This window comes from Heteronotia binoei, chromosome 9 (genome assembly GCF_032191835.1).
Source record: "Heteronotia binoei isolate CCM8104 ecotype False Entrance Well chromosome 9, APGP_CSIRO_Hbin_v1, whole genome shotgun sequence".
In the NCBI taxonomy this organism is placed as follows: Eukaryota; Metazoa; Chordata; class Lepidosauria; order Squamata; family Gekkonidae; genus Heteronotia; species Heteronotia binoei.
In genome coordinates this window covers 97,316,367-97,342,981 of record NC_083231.1, presented here as the reverse complement: position 1 = coordinate 97,342,981, position 26,615 = coordinate 97,316,367, and the positions used below count along the sequence as shown (strand labels likewise).

The following is a 26,615-nucleotide window of genomic DNA, read 5'->3' as shown; positions in this document are numbered from 1 at the left end:
TGAGATTGGCGTAGGGTGAGTGCGAAATTGGTATTTGATTGTTGTGGAATTTGATGCCCATCAATAGCCTTGTTCACATGTTGCAGTGAACATATATACAAACGGCTTTTCCAGAAGAAAAAGCCCAGCAGGAACTTATTTGCATATTAGGCCAAGCCAACCGGAACTGTGCTCCTGTGCAGCCCTGCTCAAAAAAGGCCCAACATGAATGTGCACAAAGAACCAACATGCATTCCCTGTACAAATGAAACCAAGGGATAAATGGGGGGTTTCAAATCACACATTCAGTTGTACACACTTTCATGTAACATGAGAGTTACACAACACATATTTTAAAAACCAACTTTATACTGTACATGTTCTATGTGAATGCACTGTAACTTGTGAACAGGGCTTCTCTGGGGCATAAACTGGAACATTCTTACACCAAGAGCTCAACAGATCTTACTTCTTTACTTTTCAAACTGATTGTTCCCCAAGACTGCATGTATAAATGTGTATGTGCATGTATATGCGTGCATATATATAGGGGTTAAAGCAAGAACATATATATTTTATGGTGCACTTAAAATCAGGCACATTTGCAGCAGTTCAGATAATTGTGTTGCTTTTTAAATTGGCCTTGAAGTGCCAAAAAGACCTCTAACAGCACTGATTAGGCTGAATTTAATTTCCCTGATTTAGACATTAAATAGGAGCTGCAATTAAGCATCACTGACTATCTTTTGGAAGTATATTTTTAGAATGAGCACACATTTTAGTAGTGTTAAGCCATCCTTTAGTGCTTAGTACTGCCTTAGACTTGCTATTTGGGTCTAAATACAGCAATTATATCCCTTGATTCCTCAAGTAAAGTCCATTGCCTCCCTTGAGCTCTGTCTCATTACTATATTTTATTTTAAATCAGATCTGCAAATTGCAGGTGGTGATCATCCATTATCTTTCCTAATCTACTGGCATTTATTTATTTATTTCAGGCTTCTTTTCTTATCCTGCTTTTCCAGTCAGCTTGTGCTCTGCTTGAATCAAACGTGTATCCTATGTGTACCCTGTCATTCTCTGCAGCCTGCAGGGCCCCCCATGGTAGATGCTCAGGGAATCATCATCAGAGTAACTATTGTAGAGAAAAATGCCTTGAGGTAGAATATTCAAACATTACCTTGGAGTATGCTTGCCAACCTCCTGGTAGTGGCTGGAGATCTCCTGGGATTACAACAGATCTCCAGGCAGCAGTGATGAGGAGCAAGAGACTTCAGCATCTTTCTAAGCATTCTTTTTTCTCTTCCAGAGTTTTTTTGTCTTGTTAAATAATTCCTTGAACACTCTGTTTGAAGGACTTTCGTTTTGTAGAGTGGGCTTGTTTTATATAGCCGTGTACTGTCTTAACACAGGAACCCATTTTTGCTAGTGTTTGCTTTGGAAGGTGGGCTGCATGCCATTATACTAAGTCATCCCCTCCCCAAATTCTACCCTCCACAGGATCCACCCTCAAATATCCATGTATTTCCCAACCCAGAGCTGGCAGCATTATTTAGTGTGTGTGATTGCAGCCTAACAGACGTAGTTTGCCATTGCCTTTCTCTGCACAGCAACCCTGGAATTCCTTGGTGGTCTCCTGTTCAAATACTAACCTTGTTTATCTTCCCAAATCTGATGAGATAGGGCTTGCCTGCACCATCCAGGTCAGGGCACATGGCCACTTTCCCACATTTTTTTATTATTACTAGAACCAGATAATGCTCCCCCAACTGGGGATTGGTAACCTTAGTCTGAGTAGATAATACTGAGTAGACAATACTGACCTTCATAGTGTGATTCAGTATAAGGCACTTTCACGTACATGAGTATGTTCATTACTCTTCCTGCTGCCTCCCACTGAGCTCTCTGAATATTTTGTTCCCAAGGTTCAATGAAACAGCAAAGCCTGTAATGCAAGGAGGGAATTGTCAGAAATTGTACCTTCCCTTAAGTCTTCAGATTGAGGTTGAATACAGGCTTTGCTTATCCATACTGGAGCAGGAATGGTGATGTGGGAAAAGAGGAGCTAAGGAGGGGGAAACTGCCTCCAATATAAGGATTAAAAGGTGGTCGAAGAAAAGATAGGTTGGGAGGGACCTGGAGCTTACTCTAGTCCTTCTCTACACTTTTCCCCATACTGACTATTCTGGTAGGTAAATTGATATCATAGCCCTTTTTCTGCTCCAGGACTTAGTGTGTGGAAGTTTTCCCTCAGGGACATTCTTCAAGGTCTTTTTTCAGGTCTCTTAGGTTGGGCCTTCACTCTCTCTGGCTTCCTCTTTCTAAACCATTATTTGTTTATCACAAGTGGCTGATACAGATGTCCTTGTTGCTAAGTTTCCGCATTATTGATTTAAACTCCCTAGTCCAATGGATGACAGGTGTGTTATTGTTATAGTGTGATTTCCAGGCTGTCTCTAAGGAAGCAAATAAAAGCATTTGTATGTTACATTTTGATAACTTATTGCCCTCTTCTCTGCGGGTGTTATTTAATGAGAAAAACCTGTTTTTGGGAGCTCCATAGGGTTAGTCAGAATCTGGAAAATGATGAGCAAAAGAGGAAGGCAACCAAGAATAATTCAATATCATTTTCAATTGTTTTGAAAAGAATCATCTAGTGCATTAAAATTCCATCTCACAAATTAGCACTTTAGGACATGTCATGAGCATATCTGAGGAACACTTCCAATGAATATTAAGTTAATGTGGCCTTTGGGAGGTAGTTGCTTGACATGAGACAGAATACCTTTTTTTCCCAAATAAGGTTTTGTATTCTTTCTATATGCTAATTAGCATTTTGATGGTCTTTTGATGTTCCTAGACATCCGTGGAATACAGGAGTTTTTGGACAAAGTATCTCAGCAGGGAATGGATGTAGCACTGCAGAAGGTAGAGAACAACATCAATAAAATGATCACAGGTCTCTTTGCCACCATGCGGATAGAGGAACTGAACCGCTACCGGGATACTTTGAGGCGAGCGATTCTGGTAATGAACCCATCAACAGCCAAGTCTTTCATTGCTGAGGTAAGCGTGAGCACCACCCAACAATCCATCTTCTTCCTTAAACTCAACTTTTTTTCTCAGGTTATCCGCATTTCGATTACAATTTCTGCGTTGTGATTATTTAGAGAAGATTCCATTCCAATTTGCTTCTGTTTCCTCTCTGTTGTAGTTGTATTTGTTTATGCTATTTATAGTCTGCCTTTCTCATTGAGACTCAGGGCAAATTACATGGGGTAAATCAAGCCAGTTGACAGAATGGGACATCCAATAAACAAAGCAATATGTTGGATTACAATCTCCAAATGGAAGTGAAACAAAGTTTAAGCCAGGGGTTCCCATGTCATGGCACCCACTGACATCTTTCCGGGTGTCTGCCAAATATTTTTAGAAAAATGGGCAGGACCAGGTGCAGCTATTCTCCAGCAGTGCTTCTGACTGTATACTGGTGATTTGAATGGCTGTGCAGATTTTTTGAAAACATTGCTTTGGCAGCAGCTACTGCCACAGCAAAAGGATATTTACTGTGTGACTGAAGGTAAGCTGTGGCAGCCATTTGTGGCTGTTCCTACCATGCTGAATCAGAATTCCAAAGGTGCCCACAAACTCAACATGGTTGGGGGCTCCTGGCTTAAGCATTAATATAACATGCTAAACAATGCAGAAATTACATTTCTGCATGGAAACAGATGGTGGCTCAGTGGTAGAGCAGAAGGTCCCAGGTTCAATCCCTGGCATTTCCAACTTAAAAGGGTCCAGGCAAGTAGGCATGAAAAACCTCAGCTTGAGACCCTGGAGAGCTGTTGCCAGTCTGAGTAGACAATACTGACTTTGATGGACCGAGGGTCTGATTCAGTATAAGGCAGCTTCCTATGTACATAATACATTTATACAGCCAGTGTCTATTGTGTAAAAAGAAAAAGTGTTGGTACTCATAAGTAAGGCTGTAGTGATTTCCACCAGTTCGCCCCTCAGCATTTGGGAGGGCCTCCGAAAAAGTGCCTGGTACTGGTGAGTACTACTGTGGAAAAGCCCAGCTTCCAGCAAGAGAAAGTATGTACTGTATACAGTAGTGTACTCCACAGTCTCTATACATTTACCAAAGCATCTTTCTGAAACATTTCTGGAGTGCAGACCTGCATAAAAAAAGCCCTACTGAATATTTCAGTTTTACATAGTTTGTGGAAAGCCAGGAGGGTAAGAGCTTTCCTAACCTCATTTAGCAATCCTGTTCATAAGGTGGCGACCGCAACAGAGAATGTGCATGTATGGGCAGCTGTTTATTTTGCCCATTTGCAGGGTGGTACCTGCATGAGGTGCTCTCCGATAAATGAAGCTGTCATGGCAAGGCATGGGAAGATGATCTTGCACATATGAGGTACTAAGGCCATGAAGAGCTTTGTATGTAGTAATCAATCCCTTGAACTGAATCTGCTAGCTAATGGGCAACCAGTAGAGTGACTGTAGAATGGAAGTAATATGCAGGCTCTCTCTAGCTTCTGATAATAACCAAGCTGTAGCATTCAGCACCAGCTGGAGTTTCCAAGTTGATTTCAAGGGGAGGGGAGACCTATGTGGTCTTACAGTAGTCTAGTCCCATTACCATGGCATGGAGCCAGGTGGCCATATAGAACACGTCAAGCTAGAGGGCCATGTTCCAGGCTAGACTGAGTTGCAAGTTTACTTATGCTCCCCTATATACACATACAGGGACTCCCTCTTTTGTGCAATGCTGGTTCATGATTGCCTCCTCCTGCTGCCATCATTTCCACATTTTCTCCCCCTTCTGGCCCCTTCTGCAACCACCTGCTCATTTTCCTCCTTCTGCTGGCTACTGTCATGTACTATTTTGGATTGACATTAGCATTCTAAAATGCAGCTTTGGCAGTTTATCTCTGCACACACAATGATCACTATTCAGTTGTTTCGGTCCTTTTCATTTTACCCTCAAATATTTTTGCAAAGTAACTTCTTTTCCAGCAAATGTTGGGATTTCTTTGGCATTGCAGAACTCTGAATGGTAACTATTAAAGGCCCTGTTGTGCAGATATGGCTATTCCCATGAGGACCCGCCCTTGGCTATTATATGTAGTGACAGACCTACTTTGTGACAGTGGACAATGTATAGATGTAGGTAGATCATAGCCCAAATAGCCCAATTTAGCCCGAGCTTGTCAGATCTGGGTTGGCTCTGGTTAGTACTTGGATTGGTGACCAACAGGGAAGATTGGGATTGCTATGTAGAAGAAGGCAATGGCAAACCACTTCTGCTCATCTCTTGCCCCAGTGGTCCTGGGGTCACCATGCAACTCGGTGGCACATTATTCATTCATATATAGATAAATGCACACACATATATTTTAATAAATGTGTGTGTGTGTTAATAAATGTACAGATATAATTATGCATATAGACTCTCACACATATATGCTGGAATAAACCTAGATACTTTTTTCTCAATAAAAACAGCTTACATAACATATTATGAATGCAAGGTTCATATGCTGGCATCCACAGGAGAGTATGCTTGTATTCTAATGAGTAAGATATTCAGAAAATATAACATAATTTGCTTCAAAACTCATTAGTTTTTATGGTTATCGTCTGCTTTAATTACCTGTCTGATGTATTCCTTCACACTTATTTTACAGTTGTACTTTATTGGCATGAGCTCTTTTAAGAAACGGGGGGAAATATAAATATCAGGTTACCGGAAAGGGCCATATGAGAAAATTATGTCCACATCATTTAATGAAAAATGTAAGAAACAGTAAACTTGGCTATTTTAATTAGGTGCAAAACAATGTGGCTGCTGTTCATAACTCCTCTCCTGAGTTCTGGTCTCAATGCCTCTGCGTCAATGAGCTCCCATATGGATGATTAAAATCATATTAGATTCATTAGATACTTTGGTACTAGCAAGATGCCTACCAAATGGTGGAAATGTTCTGAATTCTTCTGTGTGGCTCTGCCTACTGTTGTGTGCTCAACAATTTCAATATGCAATTTGAGGGGAAGGCAGAGTTAGTATATTGGTCTATTGGCAGATGATGTTACAATAGTCCTTTTCTCTGCACTGAGAGGTCCTATTCCTTATAGCTTGTTTGTGGAAAGATGAAGTATTTAGACATTTCTGTTCACGTGAAACAGGAGGGAAGGCAGCATGGTATAGCCCAGTCTCATCAGATCTCAAAAATGAAAGTAAGGTTGGTGGGAGACCACCAAGGACAACGCTAAAGACATTGGCATTGTGACTTGATGGCACCTGCGTACCTATCACATATGAGAACAGGTTCTGCAAGTGGTGTAGCAACATTTGAGTCATCCTTAGTCATGATTTTCAGAGTCCTAATTGAACCTTTCTCATCCATGCCAGCTAAATGACAAAATAGGTGGTTTGTTTGCACATACGTAGAACATTATTATATGAGATAGATACTGGCATGTTGTTAAATAGTTGTTAATAGTTGTGCTGAAGAAGTTAAGAATGTTCCAAGAAACTTAGGACAGATAGGACAGGCATATCAGAAATAGGACTACAAGCTATATCGTGTTGTTAAACAACTTAAAGCCTTAGTTGATTAGTGGAAGTCAATTGAATCAGTAAATTAGTATTTAAGAGCACATGTTTAGCTTTTGAGATCACATTAATACATTAGAAGAAGAAAAACTTACCAGAAATAAGAAGATGTTTCAATATGCTTTCTAACACTGAATTGCAGCTTCTGTATACTGGATTGTGTGTTATGTTGTTCCTTCAGAATCACTATTCAGCTCAGCACCTATCTTGCTGGTCTGATAACATGGAAAGATATTGAAATTAAAACAAAGTAGTTGTTTCAGACTTTAAACAAGACTTGAAACCAGATATTTAGCCTACAGGGAACAGGACTATAAAATAATCCTGTGTTTCCTTCTTTGTGACTCTTATCTCCAATGGTATAGAATAGATGTGGGCACATATTCACTGTTGGAAAAACAGATTACCGGAATATTATATTTTGGCCATCTTTTGTACCTTGTGAACAGGCTTTTTCATCTTGTGACTCACTAAAGAAAATACATCCCGCCAGTTTATTAGATTTTTATCCCACCAGAGCCAGTTTGGTGTAGTGGTTTAGTGTGTGGACTCTTATCTGGGAGACCGGGTTTAATTCCCCACTCCTCCACTTGCAGCTGCTGGAATGGCCTTGGGTTAGCCATAGCTATGGCAGGAATTGTCCTTGAAAGAGCAACTGCTGTGAGAGCCTTCTCAGCTCCACCCACCTCAAAGGGTGTCTGTTGTGGGGGGAGAAGATATAGGAGATTGTAAACCACTCTGAGTCTCTGATTCAGAGAGAAGGGCGGGGTATAAATCTGCAATTTTCCTTCTTCTTATACTGGGCGCTCAGGCTAATGTATATGCTAATACCGTTAAACCTCATGACAACCCTGTGCTATGTGTTAATACGGATAGAGAGTGATTATCCCAAGGTACTGGGGCTGGCCTGGTTTCGACCGCTGGGTATTCAAATAGTCAGCGTGCAGCAGATGCGAATGCAAAATTTCGAGCACGTGTGCCGGGAATTCCCGGAAGTGTTTGATGGGTCCCTGGGGTGCTACAAGGGGCCTCCCATCACCTTACCCCTCGATCCCCATGTGAGACCAATAAGGCTGAAGGCCAGGCGAGTTCCGTTCGCTCTTAAACCAAAAATAGAAGCAGAGCTGGACTGCCTCACGGCCCAGGGAGTGCTAGAACCGGTATCCTATGCTGCATGGGAAACACCCATAGTCACTCCAGTGAAGCCAAATGGAGATGTACACATATGCGCTGATTACAAGTGCACAATAAATAAGGCACTTCAGGACAATCCATACCGTTCCGGTGGTCAGCCACGTACTGGCAGCCCTAGCAGGCTCTAAGGTTTTAGGGAAACTGGACTTGGCCCAGGCGTACCAGCAACTCCCGGTGGATGCCAAGACAGCAGAGCCCAGACCATTGTGACTCACAGGGGAGCTTTTCAGGTGTGGTGGTTGCAATTTGGGGCAATTTGTGGCTCCGGAGATTTTTGAGAGCATTATGGATTGTCTTCTCAAAGGGATCCCCAGAGTGCAACAGTTTTTGGATGACGTTTTGATTGCTGCCCGGGATGCTGAGGTGTTCAGCAGCCGTCTGCATGAGGTACTCCGCCATTTTCAGGCGGCGGGACTTAAAGTAAAGTGAGAGAAGTGTTCCCTTGGGGTGTCGAGGGTAGGGTTCTTGGGGTTTGCAGTAGACACCACAGGAATCCATCTGACGGCCGACAAGACCAGGGCTATTGTCCATGCCCCGGCCCCCATGTGCAAGATGGAGTTACAAAGTTTCTTGGGATAATTAAATTTTTATCATTCATTTTTGCCCCACAAAGCGGCCATTGCAGAACCCCTTCATGGGCTCCTCGATAAAAATGCCCTGTGGGTCTGGGAAAAGAAGCAGGCCACCGCTTTTCAGGCAGTCAAGGACCTCCTAGTTTCCAATGATGTGCTCCACCATTTTGACGAATCCTTACCAGTGATTCTGGCTCGCGATGCTTCCCTGTACGGGGTGGGCACCATTCTGGGGCACCAACTCCCGGACGGGAGGGAGGTTCCCGTGGCCTATTATATATTCGAGGACCCTGACCCCCGCGGAGTGCAACTATGCCCAGATAGACAAGGAGGCCTTGGCAATAGTGGCAGGTGTCCATAAATTCAATTACTACTTGTACGGTCGGCATTTCACGATTGCCACGGACCATAAGCCGCTACTGGGCCTCCTCGCCCCAGACCACCAGACACCGCAAATTCTGTCATAGCACATCCTGCAGTGGGACCAGTTCCTCAACTTGTACACATATGCCCTGGTCCACCGCCCCGGCAAAGCTATGGGACACGCAGACACCCTCAGCCGCCTGCTGCTGCCCTCTATGGACCTGGATCCCATCCCCGCCCACCATGTGATGCTTATAGAAACTCTACCAGAGAGGCCCCTCCATGCCGCTGAGGTAGCTAGGGCCACTGGTAGAGACCGCATCCTCGCACGCGTTTTAGACTGGGTAGGAAGGGGGTGGCCCGCGGGCAAACTAGATGCAGAATTCAGGGCATTCGCATCACACAGAGAAGAGCTGTCCATGCACAAGGGGTGCCTTCTCTGGGGCAGCAGGGTGGTGGTTCCCCCCACATTGCAGAAGCAAGTGCTGGAAGCCCTACACGAAACACACCCGGGAATAGTGCACATGAAGGCCCTGGCACGTAGTTATGTATGGTGGCCAGGGATGGATGAGGAGATAGAAGGGTGGGTTCGAAGGTGCCAACTCTGATCCGCCCAATGCCCTTGTCCACCGCTGGGAGTCCAACAGGAGGCCATGGTCCCGGTTACACCTAGACTTTGCGGGGCCATACCAGGGCCAAATATTCTTTATCTTAGTTGATGCATACACCAAGTGGTTGGAAGTGATTCCCGTAGTTTCAACCTCCACTGTGGCGGCGGTCAGAGCCTTGCGAAGGGTCTTTTGCACTCATGGGATTCCCGAGTCCCTCGTAACGGACAATGGGACCGCTTTCACCTCCCGGGAATTCCAGGAGTTCTTGAATCGGTACCTCATCCAGCACATTCGGTCCGCCCCTTTCCATCCAGCCACCAACGGCCAAGCAGAGCGCATGGTGCACACCACTAAAGAGGCCCTGGGTTGCATTGTACAGAGAGATTGGGATCACCGCTTGGCAGCCTTCCTATTTGATAACAGAATCACCCACAACCCCATCACCAGGTTAAGCCCTGCTGAGTTACTAATGGGGAGGAAGTTGATCACGAGGCTAGACAGGTTGCATCCTGACCGGGCTACGGACCTCCGCAGTTCCCCCGAAACCAAGGAAGCTGCTAAGGGATTCTTTCCAGGGTATCCAGTATATGCAAAGAACTTTGCAAGCGGGTCAGAGTGGTTAGCTGCCCGGGTGCTGTGGGTCACCGGGTCCCGCTCCTATGAGGTCTTGTTGGTGGGGGGCCAGATCCTAAGGAGGCATATTGACCAGCTGCGCCATCACACATTGCCGGAAGAACCGACAGCGATCGGGGGAGCGGGGGAGTACTAACAGCAACACCCCCGGGAGCTGCCCAGCCTATGCCGGCCGCACCAACTACATGGGCAGAAGAGCACCACAGCAGAGGGAGCACCCCCCCCCCCGAGAGGAGATTCCGGAACAGCAACAGGCGACAGACAGCCCTTTTCTGGCGTCACCCCACCACGAGGAACCAGCTGCCCCACCAGCCACAGCGACTGCTCCAACTCCCCAAATACCTCCAAGGAGGTCAACCCGGGAACGCAGGGCACCAGCCTACTTGAAAGACTTCGTGTCTTGAACTAGGGGGGGAGGAGTGTTGTGTCTTGCATTTCAGTCCCAAAATTACAACACAGCGGATGCTACGGAGGTGACCAGTGGAAGTCCACTGGTCCCCGGATGTAGCTCTGCAAATACGCCCCGCTAATCAAGATCTGTGGCGGGAAGTTTAACTGGCTAGGATTGGACCTGGCCAGACTGAGGGTTGTTCCAGGGTATGTATATAATCGGGACCTGGCCCGCATTTCCTTGCCTTGTGATGTACTCGCTAATAAAGCATGTTGCCTTCAACACGTCTCATCACTCAGTACATTACACAATCTCTCTCTTTTTTTTTTGGGAGGAGAGGAATATTAAGTTCCTTTTAAGTTGCCATAAGTGTCTGATGGGTAGCACTTGATTTAATGGGTACAGGCCTGCTATTTAATTAAAAAGGCCTGGTAACTGGCAGGAAAGCTAACAAGGGGCAGAATCCCAGAAGAAAAACAATTAAAAGATGACCATAGAGTTCCTGGGTTGCTATCACTTCTTAGTAGCTCTAGCAATCACCAGGAACTCTGTGGTCATAATTTCTGGTAAGTATCTAAGATCTTATTTTTCTTTTTAATTTTTTTTTCTCCCCATGATGATCATTCCTCATTCTTTGGCCCAGTTTCTACCTACCAATCAGCTGAGCATCAGTGGTCAAGGGCAACAATTGGCTGGAAGTCTCCCACCATAAGTAGACAAATGGGAACCCTAATGAAGAAGTATGCACTTACTGTAGGGAGACGAGGAAACCCTATAATTAGTGATTAAAATCGGAGAGATTGTGCATTGAGGTGTGCTGTTAAACAGGCTGTGCAAAATAACACAAGCAATCAATGGTGTGGTTGCATCGTAATAGTATTTAGGGATGTATCTGGATATCTGTCTCTGAACTGACTACACCATGTTATTGTAAGTACTTGGTATTGGAAAATTATCCACATTCAGACAGAATGAGGGAGAGATAGTAATTTTCTGTGTTCTGGCATCTCAATGAAGATAAAACCAGTGGTGGGGGGAGAACTGAGTCAGCAAGGACCACCAAGGAGGCTAACAAATTACAAAGTACATGATAAAATTACACAATAAAAACTGTTAAAACCACCAACAAAACCCTACATCATTAAAACCAGAACTAAAATACATCCAGTATTACGCTCCAATTGGTCTGAATCACCAGATTACAATGTATGACAAATGGAGAGAGAGGTGTGAAGTGTTTGTGGAGATTATGAGATAGAAGGGTTCATGGTGATGTCAGTTGTGCACAGGTGAACATCAGTTGTGCACAGGTGAACATAACTATTAGGGTTCAACCAGACCTCTCATTGTGTTGTGTTGCACTGAGCATCTCAACTCACAGTCTGTCAAAAGTTTAAGGTCCACTTCCAGGGTCCTCCTTGCCCCCAAGAAGTGTATACTTTGTTAATAGTGACTGTTAGAGAGAAACCCTTAATGTTACTCCTGCAACAAGCATCTTGAGCAGTTTGGGATACTAAATTTGAAAGTATTAAATGCTAACACTTTTCCTGTATTTAAAAATTTATGGGATGAGGTGTGTGTGTGTCTATATATCCTTTATCCTTTGGCTAGGCACTTTTATTTGTTGTTAAGTGCCATGGTAGAGAAATTAAAACCATATATAAACCCTATGTGACATAGCTTCTATTAGCAGTGCATTTTTTCTTCATGTGATTCACCCTATGAACTTGTAAAATTCAAATATCTAATATCTTCCATCCTGCAGTACTAGGGTCTATAGATTAAAGGATTTAAATGAGGTACACAGCAACCTTCAGAACTAAATAACTACTTAATAAATAAACTTGTAAAATATTCAGGTGGAGTGATTTTTTTAAGAGCTAGGTAAAACAGGTATTAGGGCAAATCAGTGGATACTAATTTATTCCTTGTTACAGGTTCTCTGTGTTTGTGTGTGTGTGTTGAAGGAACAGAATGTATGTGCATACATTTGCAGCCTATTAAGATGCTTCGCGGCATTATTGTATTTACATTTTGCGTTGTGTTTGCAATGTTCCCTGTAGTTAGAATAACAAACTACTTGAATGGAATACTGGATATATCTAGTGGAATGTAATGCGTCCATTTTAGAATGATCCAGTTTTAAAACTAGTATTCACTTATCTGTCTAGCCCCATCAGTATACATAAGAACCTATGGTGCTGCCTTATACCAAATCATGCCTCTGCCTTATCCTGCTTAGTATTTCCCAATGCCTGCTGCTGGCGATGTAACTCAAGATGCCAGGAGATGAGATAGGAACTTCTTCATGCAAAACAATGAGCCACTGACTTCTAGGGTTGCCAAACTCCAGCTAAGACCTAGAGATCTCCCAGAATTACAACTGATATCTGGATGATAGAGATCAATTCCCCTGAAGAAAATGGATGTTTTAGAGGATGGACTTCCCTAAACCCTGCCCTCCCCAGGCTGCACCCCAAATCTCTAGGACATTCAGAGTTGGTAACCCTAACTGACACTCCACAACACTACTTTAATTATTTCCTGGGAAGCAAGGCTATGCCTCCTGTCCCCTCACCCCCAACACACAACAATTTAGTTCATTTCTATTCTGTTTTCTCTATAGTATAGTGCATTACAGATTTTCTTAGCAGTGGTGGTAATAGTGAGGAATCTGGCAGGGATTGGATCTGTTGCTTGCCTGTGACAGAGGAGCTGGGAAGCCAGAAAAAACTTGGTTTGCCCTGGCCACAACTATTTGCTCCTGTGAGTTTCACAACCTGCCATTAGCAAGGCTGCTCAGATCGCAAGAAGGGCAGCGGGGCAAGCAGAAAGGTGTAGCCCTAGAACTAAAGTGTTTCCCAAGATGTGGATCTCAACTAGTGTCACGAAGCCTGTGGGTCCCAGGCTTTTGGAGGTTTATTGATTTGTGCATGATCAGGTTTTTTTAAAAAAGTGGGTCACCATATCAAGTGATCTTGGATTTGTGGGTCACCATATCAGAAAGGGTGGGAACCACTGCTATAGCCCAGACAGGACCTCAGAAACAAGTAAACAGGCAAAAACAGGTGGGCCTGTGAAAGGAAAATTATCTTATCGCTTCTCCTAAACACGCATCCAACAGTCTGCTGGATTGCTGTGGGCAGCTGCCTCCCATCTTCTTCCCTGGCTCTTCAGCTCAGTCTGGCTGCATGTTATCTAGGCAGGTAACCAATGGTCTTGGGACACCAATCATGCTGAGGGCAGGCACTGAACATCTGCAGCTGCTGTTGATGTAGAGCCTGATGGGCTGGTGCCAGGTGTACTGCAGCTTTCTCCCCACTGCTGGGCTGTGTGGCTATTCTTTCACTGACACAGTTTCTGGGCCCCACTGTGGTATATATCACTGCCTCATCAGTTGAGAATAGCTCAGGTGGGTCCAAGATATAATGCAGCATTGTACTCATGGACTGCTGGCTCTGCCACTGTCAGCATCCTCTTTCACCCAGCCCTGCCTTATCCATTTCAAATGCTCTGCATTCTATGGTGGCCCTTCATCTCCTTCCCAATGTTATTGCCACACGTGTGAATGAACAATAACAAGAAGAAACAGGAAAAGAAAAGGCAGTGGGGAGTGGTTGGAGGGGGGGGGGAATCTTTAAAATTCCCATCCTCCAACAACCTAATCTGTCAGCTAATTTGAGAGGCTAAAAGCTAGTCAAACCAGTTAGGAACTGGTCACTTAGTAATTCTAGAAATTCTGATTTTGGCATAGATTCTGACTTAGTACTATTTTCCATGCTAAATCACTACCCACCAGTTAGATGCAACTCTGCTCACTGTACCCCATTTCATTGTCTGTTGAAGTGTGCATGCACACAAAAGCTTACATTCTGAATAAAACATCATTGGTCTTAAAGGTGCTACTGGACTCCAGCTTTGTTCTAGAAATTACCACTGAATTAGTTTATCCATCGGAGTTATGAGTGCAAAGTTCAGGAGATCACAGTTTTTGTTCACTCCCTTTATTTCAGGAAGTTGCATAAGGATGGTTCAGTGCTAGAGCATCTGCTTGGCATTCAGAAAGTCCCAGGTTCAATCCCTGGCAATCCCAGTTAAAATGATCAAGATACTGGGTGATGTGAAAGACCTCTGCCTAAAACCCATGAGAGCCTCTGCCAGTCAGAGTAGGCAATATTAACCTAGAGGGACCAATTCAGTAAACAGTCTGATTCAGTAAAAGGCAGCTTTCTAAGCAGATGGCAGATATTTGCATAAAAAGTTGTAATGATCTTATGCCAGACAATTGTAAAATTACCTAGTATGTTTATATAAGGTAGGCAGAATCTTGGCTGCTCACTGATTTGTCATAGAACCAGACAGAAATTATATGCTAAGGAATTAGTATATTTGCAGCAGAAACCTTTATAAACTCTCAGGTTAAGGATCACTGCTTGAAAGCTGCTCTGCTTGAACAGCCCCCCTCCCCATTATTGCTGAAGGCTGTTCTTCTCCTGTCTTATGGCGTATTCATTTACTCTTTAGTAGCTTGATTTAAAAGCCAAGAGGTTTTCTGTCTAAAGATATGCTTGTAAAACGTAATTGTCTTTTTGGTATGTTATCAACACTTGAGAATGAACCTCGCCAGCTTCAGCCTGTGAAATGGTAGGCAGTGCAGTTCACAATTCCTCAACAATCTTGCACATCTCCTTACTCAAATGTGTACCAGAGACACCTGCTCCCCAGCCAGGGATCTAACGTATAGTGAACTGGGAGAGCAGGATAAAACCTGAGAGTTGCAACTCACAAAAGTATATTTTAAAAAAAACAGCATCTCCCCCAAAGCAAAATAGGAATAATTATTTCCAATGGACAAGCTCCCTTCTGGTAAACAAGAATATTTGGCTCAAATTAAATGTATGTGTGCATACAATATGGCTTACTTCTTCCAGTGTATTGATACAGTTCTCAACATGTCCCTTGGCTTTAATCCATTGGTTCTGGTTGCATGCAGAATTCATTCAGTACACGGGCCTGTGTTTTTTCCCCTGGATTGTGGATATTGCCTTTAGCTGAGAGGATTTTTTTTTCTTGCAGTGATGCAGGGGATTCCCACACCCCCACCAGGATCATGGGAGCCCTACTCTTCCCTTCTTTTTTAAAAAAAGCCACAATTTAAAGGAGGGTTTAACAAAAAAGGAAACAAAGACTGAAATGAAATAGAAAGGGAAAGAGTGACCAAATGGCCATCTGACAGTAATGCTGATTCTGTGAAGTTAGGCAGATCATGAGAGGGAGGGCAGGAAGGTTTGCATCAGTGCGTAGTTCTTCTGGCCTCTTTGACATGCCATCTTCTAGGTATGCAGCAGGGGTCACTTGGGATGTGATAGTTGTGAATTTCCTGACTTGTGCAGGGGTTGGACTAGATCAGGGGTGTCAGATATGCAGTTCGGGGGCCGAATCAGGTCCCCAGAGATCTCCTATCAGGCCCCCGAGCAACTGGCTGTCATCTGCTTCCTTCTCCCTGTCTCTTGCTTTTTCTGCATCTCAGCTTGCTTTGCAAGGCTTTCTCAATTGTACAGGAGCTACAGAGCAAAGCCTCTATTTTCTCCATTGGCTGAGGTTCCTCCCTTGAGGAGGAATAGCTTGCTTTGCCAGGATCTTTCAGTTGCACGGTGGAGCTACTGAGCCATACCTCTCTTCCTTCTATTGGCTGAGGCTCTTCCAACCCCACCCCCAGTCCCCTGGGGAAGGAAGGAAAGAGCCAGAGCTTCCTTTGCCCAGTTTCCTGGATCCCTTGGGAGAAATACAAAGAAAGCATCTTTAAGACCAATGAGTGCTAATGTTTTAAGCATGTTTTAAGTTTATATATATGTGTGTGTGTGTGTTATATATATGTTATATGTGTGTGTGTGTGTGTGTGTTTGTCTGGGTTCTTTATAAAATGTGTATCTCTGCTACCTAATCTTAAATAGGTACACATGTGGCCCAGCCCAACGGCTCGGCCCAACCCAACATGGCCCGGCCCAACAAGGTCTCATTTATGCCACATCTAGCCCTCGTAACAAATGAGTTCGACACCCCTGGACTAGATGACCCTGACGGTCCCTTCCAACTCTCTGATTTTATTATATTATAGTTCCATTCTGTGGTCTCTGTTCCACCCCAGTGCCCAAACCCCTCACTATGGTCTGAGATTAAGAAAGGAAGAGTAGGGCTCCCATAACTTCAGTGAAGGTGGGGGGTCCCCTGCCCCATTGCAAGGGGGGTGGGAAGCTACCTTGTGTACTTAATAGAATTTCTTACCAGAAGTGACAAAAAATAGCTTGGATAATAACTGGAAACTTTGAGGGTTTATAATAGAGTTTCTGGTGGCTCCTAGAGCTACCCTTTGTCAGTTCTAGTAAGAACTTCTGGTAAGTACCCAAGGTTGCATTTTTTTTAAAAAAAATATTTCTCCATATCACCCTTTTACTGTTTCACCCCATTCCTCAGCACTTGCTTCCAAATCCAAACTCTGCCTGCTCTTTCCCCTCCATCCTCCTCCCCCTCTTCCACAGACTCACGTTGCTTTCCCTCATTCCCTTAACTTCTCCCCTACTATCCCACTTCTTATCTCCCTTCTACAAAGATTCTTCCCCTTCTGCTCAGCATTCCCAGTACTACTCCCTCTGATCCCCACTGAAGTCCTGCAGTGCTTGATGTTGGCTTGTCAGCCTGTGAGGGTGCTGCTATGGCAAGAAAAATGGCAGCCAAGCTCTTGCAAGAGTTCAGACACCATTTTAGTACCTTAATCAATGCCTTTAAGCATCAGTGCTGAATTGCACCCAGGGAATATGGTGGGAAAAGACCTGACCTTTGCCATGAGTTTGCAAAGCAAGTCAAGGCTAGCACCACACTGTTGGGAAATGTGCTGAATTTTTTGTGTGTGTGTACCTGAAGTTTCCCACATATATGCTAAAACCTCCCTTTCATTGATGCCTGGCCCTATTATATGCATTTCATCCTTTGCACTTGGGCTAGAAGTTCATAATTAAATATCTACAAGTGGGAGGCCTGCAAGACTCACCAGGGGGGTCCCACCTCCCCATCACTGAGTTTGCTGTGGCTTCAGGTCCTACCACAAACCACAGTAGCAGCAGTTTCTGGGAGCCATTTTGCACCTGGAATGGCTCCTGGCATCTGCTGTTGTGGCGAAGTCAGGAGCAAATGCCTGGCATCCCAGAGTAGCTCCCAATGGCCACCACCATGGCTGGGCCTGGAGTGGCTCTCAATGGCTGCCACTGTAGAATCATGGTATGTGCAGACACTTCTTTAAGAGAGAGAGAGAAAGAGAGAGAGAGAATAATTATAGTTAATTCTCAACATGGCTATGGAGTGATGCCATGTTCAAACCTGGGGGAATCCTCCAGGTCTGCAGGGGGAAATGCAAATTTGTCAAAATAGAAGGAGATTTAAATCCCTCCCCCAACACAGGAATGTTGTCTGTGTTTACAAGGACAAGGGAAAGATAATCTTAGAGTGGCAAGGGGACAAGAAGACAGTGGCAGGGGGACAAGAAGACAGAGTTGGCGGAGGAACAAACACTGGGGCAGCAGTGTGGTACTACAAAGGGGCATTGTAGAGCAGAAGGAGCTGGAGCCAGTGCTTCATTACCCAAGCCTTTAGAGGTGCTCTGGCAAACAGGCATAGGAGCCTTCCTTTGTTGCCAGCTATCTCCTGAGTCACGCAGGCAGAGGCGACTGCCCTGCAAGTGAGTGAGTGGAGATTGGCCAGAGAGTAGGTGTCATGGTGAGCAAGTGAGGGGAGAGGATGTGCATCTGCTCCTTGATGATATGTTGCTTGAGCATGGTTGTGACCACAGTTTTTTTTGAAGACAAAAATTAAGTCGTCTTAACTTACTGTGGCCATGTTTTAAACTTCTCTGTCATTCCTTAAATCACTTAAGGATTGACTTTGCTCATTAATACTATTTACAAGACCTTGCTTTGTTCTCCACTGTACTTCTTTGCGGAAGAGTGTTATCCTTTCCCGAGTCTATTGGCATCACTAGTAACCTCTTTTACTACAATTAATGCAATACAATAGGTCCTATTGTGTGTTATCTTTGTTATTAATAAATGAATTTTCTTTCTTTTCATTGGCAGTGCTTTGTAGCTCTGTCAAGAGGTACTCACTCGATTGTCTTCACAATAGCTGAGATTGGGCTTAAGGCTTAAAGGATCACTTTGCAATAACTCTCAAATTCTTCCCTTAGTCACCAGACTGAACAAGTGGGCCCTTTTTGCTTAAAGGAAAGAGTAAATTTCCTCTGTCAAATCCCTTTCTGTTGAAAATGTCCTATCCTTCTGAACTTGTTTTAGGATCTGTGTTTCTCTCTCCACCTGTCCTCGTTTAGGCAAAATGAATAATAGAAAAAAACTGTTGTTAAGAACGCAACAGCAGTGATTGGTTATTTTTATAAGCATAAAAGCTAAGTGGTTTGAAGCATTTCCTACTTGTTTTTGTTTTGGGACATTTAAAAGCATACATGACTGGGTAAGGCAATATTTCCCAGACTAAACTAGAGTGCACAAGAGAATTGACAGCATGCCACCAGAAGTTAATTTTTGTTTAAAGAAAATTAAAAGTTCAGATAGGGCTTTTTTTGTAGTAGGAACTCCTTTGCATATTAGGCCACACAACCCTGATGTAGTCAATCCTCCCAGATGTTACAGTAGACCCTGTACTGATAATAAATAATAAATAAACTTTTTTATTTATACCCCGCCCTCCCCGCTTAGGCAGGCTCAGGGCGGCTAACAAGACATGGTAAAACCATGATACAAATAAAACAATATATAATATAATTAATAACTTAAACAGTAAAACCAATAAAACAATATGACTTTATAATATAATCAAATTATGTGTAAGATGGCTCGGTGTTATTGATCTTATCAAGAGTTCCATCTTAAAAAGCTAGCTGGAAGAGGGCAGTTTTGCAGGCCCTACGGAACTGGTTAAGATCCCGTAGGGCCCGCACCTCTTTCAGATAGATAGATAGATAGATAGATAGATAGATAATTTTATTTGTATCTCGCCCTCCCCGCCGAGGCAGGCTCAGGGCGGCTAACAACATCATACAAATTTCAATTATACAAAAAAGCAAAAAACACAAAATTACATTTAAGCATTAAAATTCTGATTAGGTTTAAAATTAGTTAATTCAGTTAATAAAAGTGCTAATACTGTTCTTTAGGATGGCGGTTATCATTAACAATTTCTTCCTTCGTCAGCGAAAGCTAGTCGGAAGAGGAAGGTCTTGCAGGCCCTGCGGAATTGTTCAAGGTCCCGCAGGGCCCGCATTTCCTCTGGAAGTTGGTTCCATAGGCTCGGGGCTACAGAGGAGAAGGCCCGGTTACGGGTACATTGCAGCTTCACCTCTCTCGGTCCGGGAGTAGTCAACAAGTTTTTTCCGGCTGACCTCAGTGCTCTCTGGGGTTCATATGGGGTTCAGCAGTTGATTCCACCATTGGGGGGCCTTTGTAGAGAACGCCTGTTCTCTAGTAGTTTTTAATTTGGTTTCTTTTGGCCCAGGGATTTCGAGAAGATTTTTTGAGCTTGATCTCAGTGCTCTCTGGGGAACATATGGAGAGAGGCGGTCCCTAAGGTAGGCAGGTCCTCGACCATATAGGGCTTTAAAGGTGATGACCAGCACCTTGTAACGAACCCGGTAAACAATTGGCAGCCAGTGTAATTCCCGCAGCCCAGACTGCACATGTTCCCACCGAGGCAGTCCCAGTAGCAACCTGGCTGCTGCATTTTGCACTAGCTGCAGTTTCCGGGTTCGGTACAGGGGCAGCCCCATGTAGAGGGCATTACAGTAGTCTAACCTCGAGGTGACCGTTGCGTGGATCACTGTTGCCAGGTCGCCCCCTCCAGGAAGGGGGCCAACTGCCTTGCCCGTCTAAGATGAAAAAAGGTGGCCTTGGCAGTAGCTGCTATCTGGGCCTCCATTGTCAAGGAAGGCTCCAGTAGAATTCCCAAGCTCTTAACTCTGTGCACTGCTACCAGTTGCACCCCGTCAAAAACTGGGAGAGAGACCCCATTCCCTAAACCGCTGCGACCCAGGCAAAGGACCTCTGTCTTCGCTGGGTTCAGTTTCAGCCCACTCAGCTTAATCCAGTCTGCCACGGCTTGCAACGCCCGGTTCAGATTTTCCCGGGCATTGTCAGTCCGGTCACCCATCAATAGATAGAGCTGGGTGTCATCAGCATACTGATGGCAACCCAGCCCATGTCTCCGGGCAATCTGGGCAAGGGGGCGCATAAAGATGTTAAATAACATCGGAGAGAGAACTGCTCCCTGCGGCACCCCACAATTAAGCGAGTGTCTCTGAGATAGCTCTCCCCCAATTGCCACCCTTTGTCCCCGAACCTCAAGGAAAGAGGAAAGCCACTGTAAAGCTGACCCCTGAGAGCCCTGTAAGCTCTTGGAGTATTGGCTACATCAGGGAGGTGTGGCCTAATATGCAAAGAAGTTCCTGCTACAAAAAAACCCTGAGTTCAGATAACTAAAAATACCCTTCTGCAGAGGAGGCTGTCTGCTGTGTCTCTTTATGATTTATGGCAGCTTTGGCTTTTCCCATCAGGAGGTATGTCTAGGGCATTCAGTTGAAGCATAAATATAAAGAGTGTGGTCTTTGGTGAAGGCAGGCAAAAATTATGGATACACTCCTTCAAAGTGAAATTAAACAAACAACCATGTACCCAATTTCAGTTTGGAAGAACCTGGAGTAGACATCCAGGCACATCCAGCCTTGATGCAAACTTGATGGCAGTATAATAATAATAATAATAATAATAATAATAATAATAATAATAATAATAATAATAAACTTTTATTTATATCCCGCCCTTCCCGCCGGAGCAGGCTCAGGGCGGCTAACATGACATGGTATACCATGATTTATAAAACAATTTTAAAATACAATTAATACATACAGTTAAAACAGTTACATTAAATTACAGCTAAAATTAAGTTAAGGTGCTATATTCAGTTGACGTATTTCGATGGCGAGATATCGCTTTCAGGGTTCCTCATATGCTTGCAGAAAGAGAGTGGTTTTGCAAGCCCTGCGGAATTGATTAAAGTCCCGCAGGGCTCGCACTTCCTCCGGCAATTGGTTCCACCAGTGGGGGGCCATTACAGAAAAGGCCTGCTCTCTTGTTACTCTTAGTTTGGCCTCTTTTGGTCCAGGGATCCTTAGAAGGCTTTGAGAACTAGATCTTAGTGCTCTCTGGGGAACGTGTGGGGAGAGGCGGTCCCTAAGGTAGTCAGGGCCTCGGCCATATAGGGCTTTAAAGGTGATAACCAGCACCTTATAGCGAACTCGGAATATAATTGGAAGCCAGTGCAGTTCCTTCAGCCCAGGCTGCACATGTTCCCACCGAGGTAGTCCCAATAGCAGCCTGGCCGCAGCATTCTGCACTAGCTGCAACTTCCGAGTTCGGCACAAGGGCAGCCCCATGTAGAGGGCATTACAGTAGTCTAGTCTCGAGGTGACCGTTGCATGGATCACTGTTGCTAGGTCGCTACGTTCCAGGAAGGGGGCCAACTGTCTCGTCCTTCTAAGATGGAAGAAGGTGGATTTCGCAGTGGCAGCTATCTGTGCCTCCATTGTCAGGGAGGGCTCCAGTAGCACTCCCATGGCCTAGTGCTGCCATGTGCCTCATATGCTGAATACCTTCCCAAAAGGATGTAGCATGATGAATCAGTTGCTTTAAGACAGGCATAAGGATATTCATACAGGCGTATGCCAAAATCTAAGCAAGATTGCAAGTTTTCCCAAGGAGAATTCCAGCGCAGAAACAGCATTATAAGGAGCCCCTTGTTAGATGCTGGGATTAGTCCTAGCAAAAGAGCCAAGTTTTGGTTCACGCTCAGTTTGCTGGAATAATAATTCTCCTGCCATTAGCAGGTTCTGTTTGTTTTTTTAATATTAGCTATGTGGTGCTGGGATTTAACATCCAGGGTAAAGAATAATTTTATTCAGAATTTCATCCTGGCACGGTGCTATATTGTCCCTGATCTTGGGGATAAGAGCTGCTGGATGTCATTATCATGGGAGCCAGCCATGCTTGATGTAGTGCTTTTAACTTTGAACTAAAAATTCAACCCATTTATTAAATAATGGAATGAGAGGAAGCAAATAGCTTTTCCTATCCCCTGTCCTGTGTTCAATGAGAGGATAACCTATGCTAGAACATCTGCAAGAGAAGTTGGTGATAGTGCACTTTGCTAACAGCAGTGAGAGATTCAAATCCAGATTGCTTACACCCTAGTCTGACTGTCCAGCTGCTACTCCATGCTGGTTGTGTCCAGCAATTGAGTACTGATTCTTTTAAATCTGAGATATTAACAACATAATCTAGGCCACTATGTGTTGGTTTTGGTCATAATAATTTTTGAAGAAGTCCTCAAGTATAGATGCCATTCAAATGAATAGGAAAGCACCGTGGCTCATTTGGGAACTGCTGTGACTCAGTGGTAGAGCATCTGCTTGACACGCAGAAGGTCCCAGGTTCTATCCCTCGCATCTCCTGCTAAGGATCTGGTAGGAGGTGATGGGAAAGACTTCAACCTGAGACCTCTGCCAATCTGAGTAGACAATACTGACCTTGATGGACCGAGGGTCTGAATAAGTACAAGGCATGTTCATGTGATGGCAGCTGTCAGAGAACATCCCCGCAATGCTACAATGGCTACCTGTATCTTTTTTAAAAAGGTAGACTGGAAGTACAAGGTTTTAATGCCCCTTTTATCCATTCATCCATTCTTATCTCACCCATTCTTATTCCAGATCAGGTGTGTGTGTCTGTGTTGTTTTCTCCTCAGTATAATGTCAGTATAATTATTCAGACTGTTTGTTACTGATGGGGGGGGGGGCAGTGGAACATCATAATATATGGTGTTGATTAGATTCTGAGCTCAATGATGTAACTGATTTTATTATGATTTTAGCTGTTTGATTGTTTTATTATTGCATATTTGATGTACTCCACTCTGAGCCCCCATGGGAGAATGGGCCAAATAATAATAATCATAATCCCCACAGCAACCCTGTGAGGTAGATTAGATAGAGAGTGATTAGCTTAATGTCTCCCTATGAGCTTTATTTAGGCTTCCCAATCCCCAGTTCCCAGAGGGGGATCTCCCGATTTTGCAGGCTTCCCTCCACCCCCAGCCAGCTGGCCGGTGGGGGGAAGCCCCTCCCCCACAGCCACCGTGTGCATCTAGAGCTCCAGCAGGTTTTGAAACCTGCAAAGAGGTCCATTTTTAAAATGTGTGCATTTAAAGTTGAGCAGGAAACAGGAAGCGCTTCATGGGGAAGGGTCAGCAGCTGTTTCATCAGAGCATAGACACTCTGTTTGTTTTGCTTTCTTTTTCAAAGCAAGTAAAGTTGTGGAGGAACCAGACCCAGTAAGTGTGTGTGTGTGTGTGTGTGTGAGAGAGAGAGAGAGGGAGGGAGGGGGCAGGGGATTCCCCGGTTTGGAGGCTGTCCCCCTGCTTTAGAAAGCTTTAGAAAGTGTGGGGGGGGGAGGGAAATGTCTACTGGGCACTCTATTATTCCCTATGGAGAATGATTCCCATGCGGAGTAATGGGAATTGATCTGCAGGTATCTGGGGCTCTGGGGGGGAATGTTCTTTGAGGAAGAGGCACCAAATTTGCAGCATAGCATCTGATGCCTTTCCTCAAGACACCGTCCAGGTTTCAAAAGGAGTGGACCAGGGGGGGCAATTCTATGAGCCCCCAAAGAAGGTGCCCCTATCCTTCATTATTTCTAATGTAGGGAAGGCACTGAAAAGGTGTGCAGTCCCTTTCCTTGTGATGGCCAGAACTCCCTTTGGAGTTCAATTGTGCTTGTTCCAACCTTGCTCATGACTCCACCCCCAATGTCTCCAGGCCCCACCCCCAACGTCTCCTGGCTCCACCCCCAAAGTCCCCAGATATTTCTTGAGTTGGACTTGGCAACCCTAGCTTTATAGCAAGGTGAAGATTTGCAGCAGAGTCACCCACAGTCCAGCATTCTAATTGTAACACCACGTTGAATACCTTTTGAAGCCGCTGATGTGAAGCAGTTGAAGGATCTTGACAGGGGACTGCAATGGTTTAATTTGGGCAGCAAAGAACAGCATTTGGAGGAAATCCTAAATCTAGTGGACTTTGCAGTTACACACAATGCACTTGTGTGTGTAGTGGATTAGAAAAATGTTAAAGCTAGCGAGGAGAAAAAGAACCTGGGGAATGCAATGCAATGCAAAAGGATAATTCAGGCTTCCTCCAGTTGCAATCAAGCCTGTGATGAAAGCAACTTCCCACAAGCTTCAATTTTAACCTGGACTTTCAAAAATAATATAGTTGGCATACTGGAGATGCTCAAAGGAATGAGAGCCTTTCATGTGTGATCTTTTCAAAACAGAGTTCATGTTCAAATTGCTCAAATATATATGAACAAAGACAGAAAATGGATCTCAGGAGCCCTTCTGGCTTTTACAGCTAGAAAGATCCCCCTCCCCTTTGAATAAATATGATGGAGCTGGCCTTAGAGAATGATAGGCAATAGAGGGTATTGGAACACACTACCACAAATGACTGAAGCACACAACATTGTCCAAAAAGGGTTAAGGGAATATTTCAAAACCATGAACTCTCCATCCCCCAATGCTCGGGATTTTTACTGTTTGTAATGAGAACAAATGTTGAGAAATAACCAAGACTGGAAAAGACAATAATGTTAGGAAAAGCTGAAGGCAGTAGGAAAAGAGGAAGATCCAGTATGAGATGCATTGACTCAGGAAGAGAAGCCATGACCTTCACTTTTCAAGACCTGAGCAGTTCTTGAATTAGACAACTCAAAATTGGCTTCCAGATAAACATCAGGGTAAAGGTGGCCTCAAAAGAGTTGGCAAACTTGGGAAAGAAAGAAAGAAAGAAAGAAAGAAAGAAAGAAAGAAAGAAAGAAAGAAAGAAAGAAAGAAAGAAAGAAAGAAAGAAAGAAAAAGAAATGTGGGGCTATGTGGGGCTTTTTGAGTGGCATTGATTTTATTCTTTCTCGCTGCTCTTTCCCAGTGTATTTTTCAAATTACTCCTCTTCTCCCTTCCATTTTGTCTTCCTGTATGTTGTTAGCTGCATCTCCCATGACAGCCATTTTGTAGTTGCACCCATCACCCTTTGTCAGAATTCCAAAAGTGTGCACAGGCTCAAAAAGTTTGGGAATCCCTGGACCAGAGACTTACCTTTTCTTTTAAAGTGAAAGTTGGGGAATCATTGTTGTTCAGTCACACAGTCGAGTCTGACTCTTTGCGACCCCATGGACCAAGTCACGCCAGGCCCTCCTGTCTTCTACCATCCTCTGGAGTCCGCTCAAATTCATGTTAGTTACATCAGTAATGCTGTCCAGCCATCTCATCTTTTGCTGTCCCCTTCTTCTCCAGTGACTGCTCCCTTCTCACTTGGTGACCAAAGTATTTGAGCTTCAGCATTTGACCTTCCAGGGAGCAGTCAGGGTTGATTTCCCTTAGGACTGACTGATTTGATCTTCTTGCAGTCCAAGGGACTGTCAAGAGTCTTTTAATTTTTTATCTGTATTTTTTATATCATATGTTTTACCTTTTTAGGTCCCTCTAGATTTTTACAATTTTTCTGGGTGTGTTGTTGGTCTGCATTGTACTGTGTATTTGGTTATGGACCATAATAAAGCAAATTGAATTGAATTGAATTGAAGTCTTCTCCAACACCACAACTTGAAAGCGTAAAATATCATTACAATACTGCAGTGTTATATCAGTATTTTAGGACTTTTTTAAAAAGACACTGATAGTGGCGTGGATAATGACAGCACCATTCCTTGAAAATCCTTATTATTTAAGTCACAAGAGGAAGAAAATAAACTGATTCCATAACTGTAAAAATGCACAGGGACATGCAGAAGAATCCTGCCCAAACTGATTCCACTGCTTATGTTTCAACTCCCAAGAAAATCAAGAGTAACTGGAGCAAGTGGAAAAGGTCTCAATTCCCACAGCCAAACTTTCTCTACTCCGTGCATGGATTTGTACGTTATGTACAAAAGTGCTATTTGCTGCTATAAAGAGGGCTTGGTGTTCTCTGTTTAATCCTCAAATGTAATAAATATCCTCTTTGCAGACAGTCCTAGCAATCAGGAATCCTACTAATCCTGGTAATCCACTGGCTCAATTTTGTATCAAAACTCAGCTTTCTATC

The 26,615-nt window shown here is 44.1% G+C and overlaps 1 protein-coding gene across 3 annotated transcripts in view; it reads left to right on the top strand.

Moving 5' to 3' along the window:
- The window catches only part of GRID2 (glutamate ionotropic receptor delta type subunit 2), a 1,226,781-nt gene that overhangs the window by 708,846 nt on the left and 491,320 nt on the right, over positions 1-26,615 (top strand). For all 3 annotated transcript variants that reach the window (XR_009555818.1, XM_060247053.1, XM_060247052.1), the window contains exon 4: positions 2,840-3,045. Coding sequence is in view for 2 of the 3 variants with exons in the window: in XM_060247053.1 (XP_060103036.1) it covers positions 2,840-3,045 (206 nt within the window). In the remaining variant the exon portion in view is untranslated. The remainder of the gene's footprint in view (positions 1-2,839; positions 3,046-26,615) is intronic.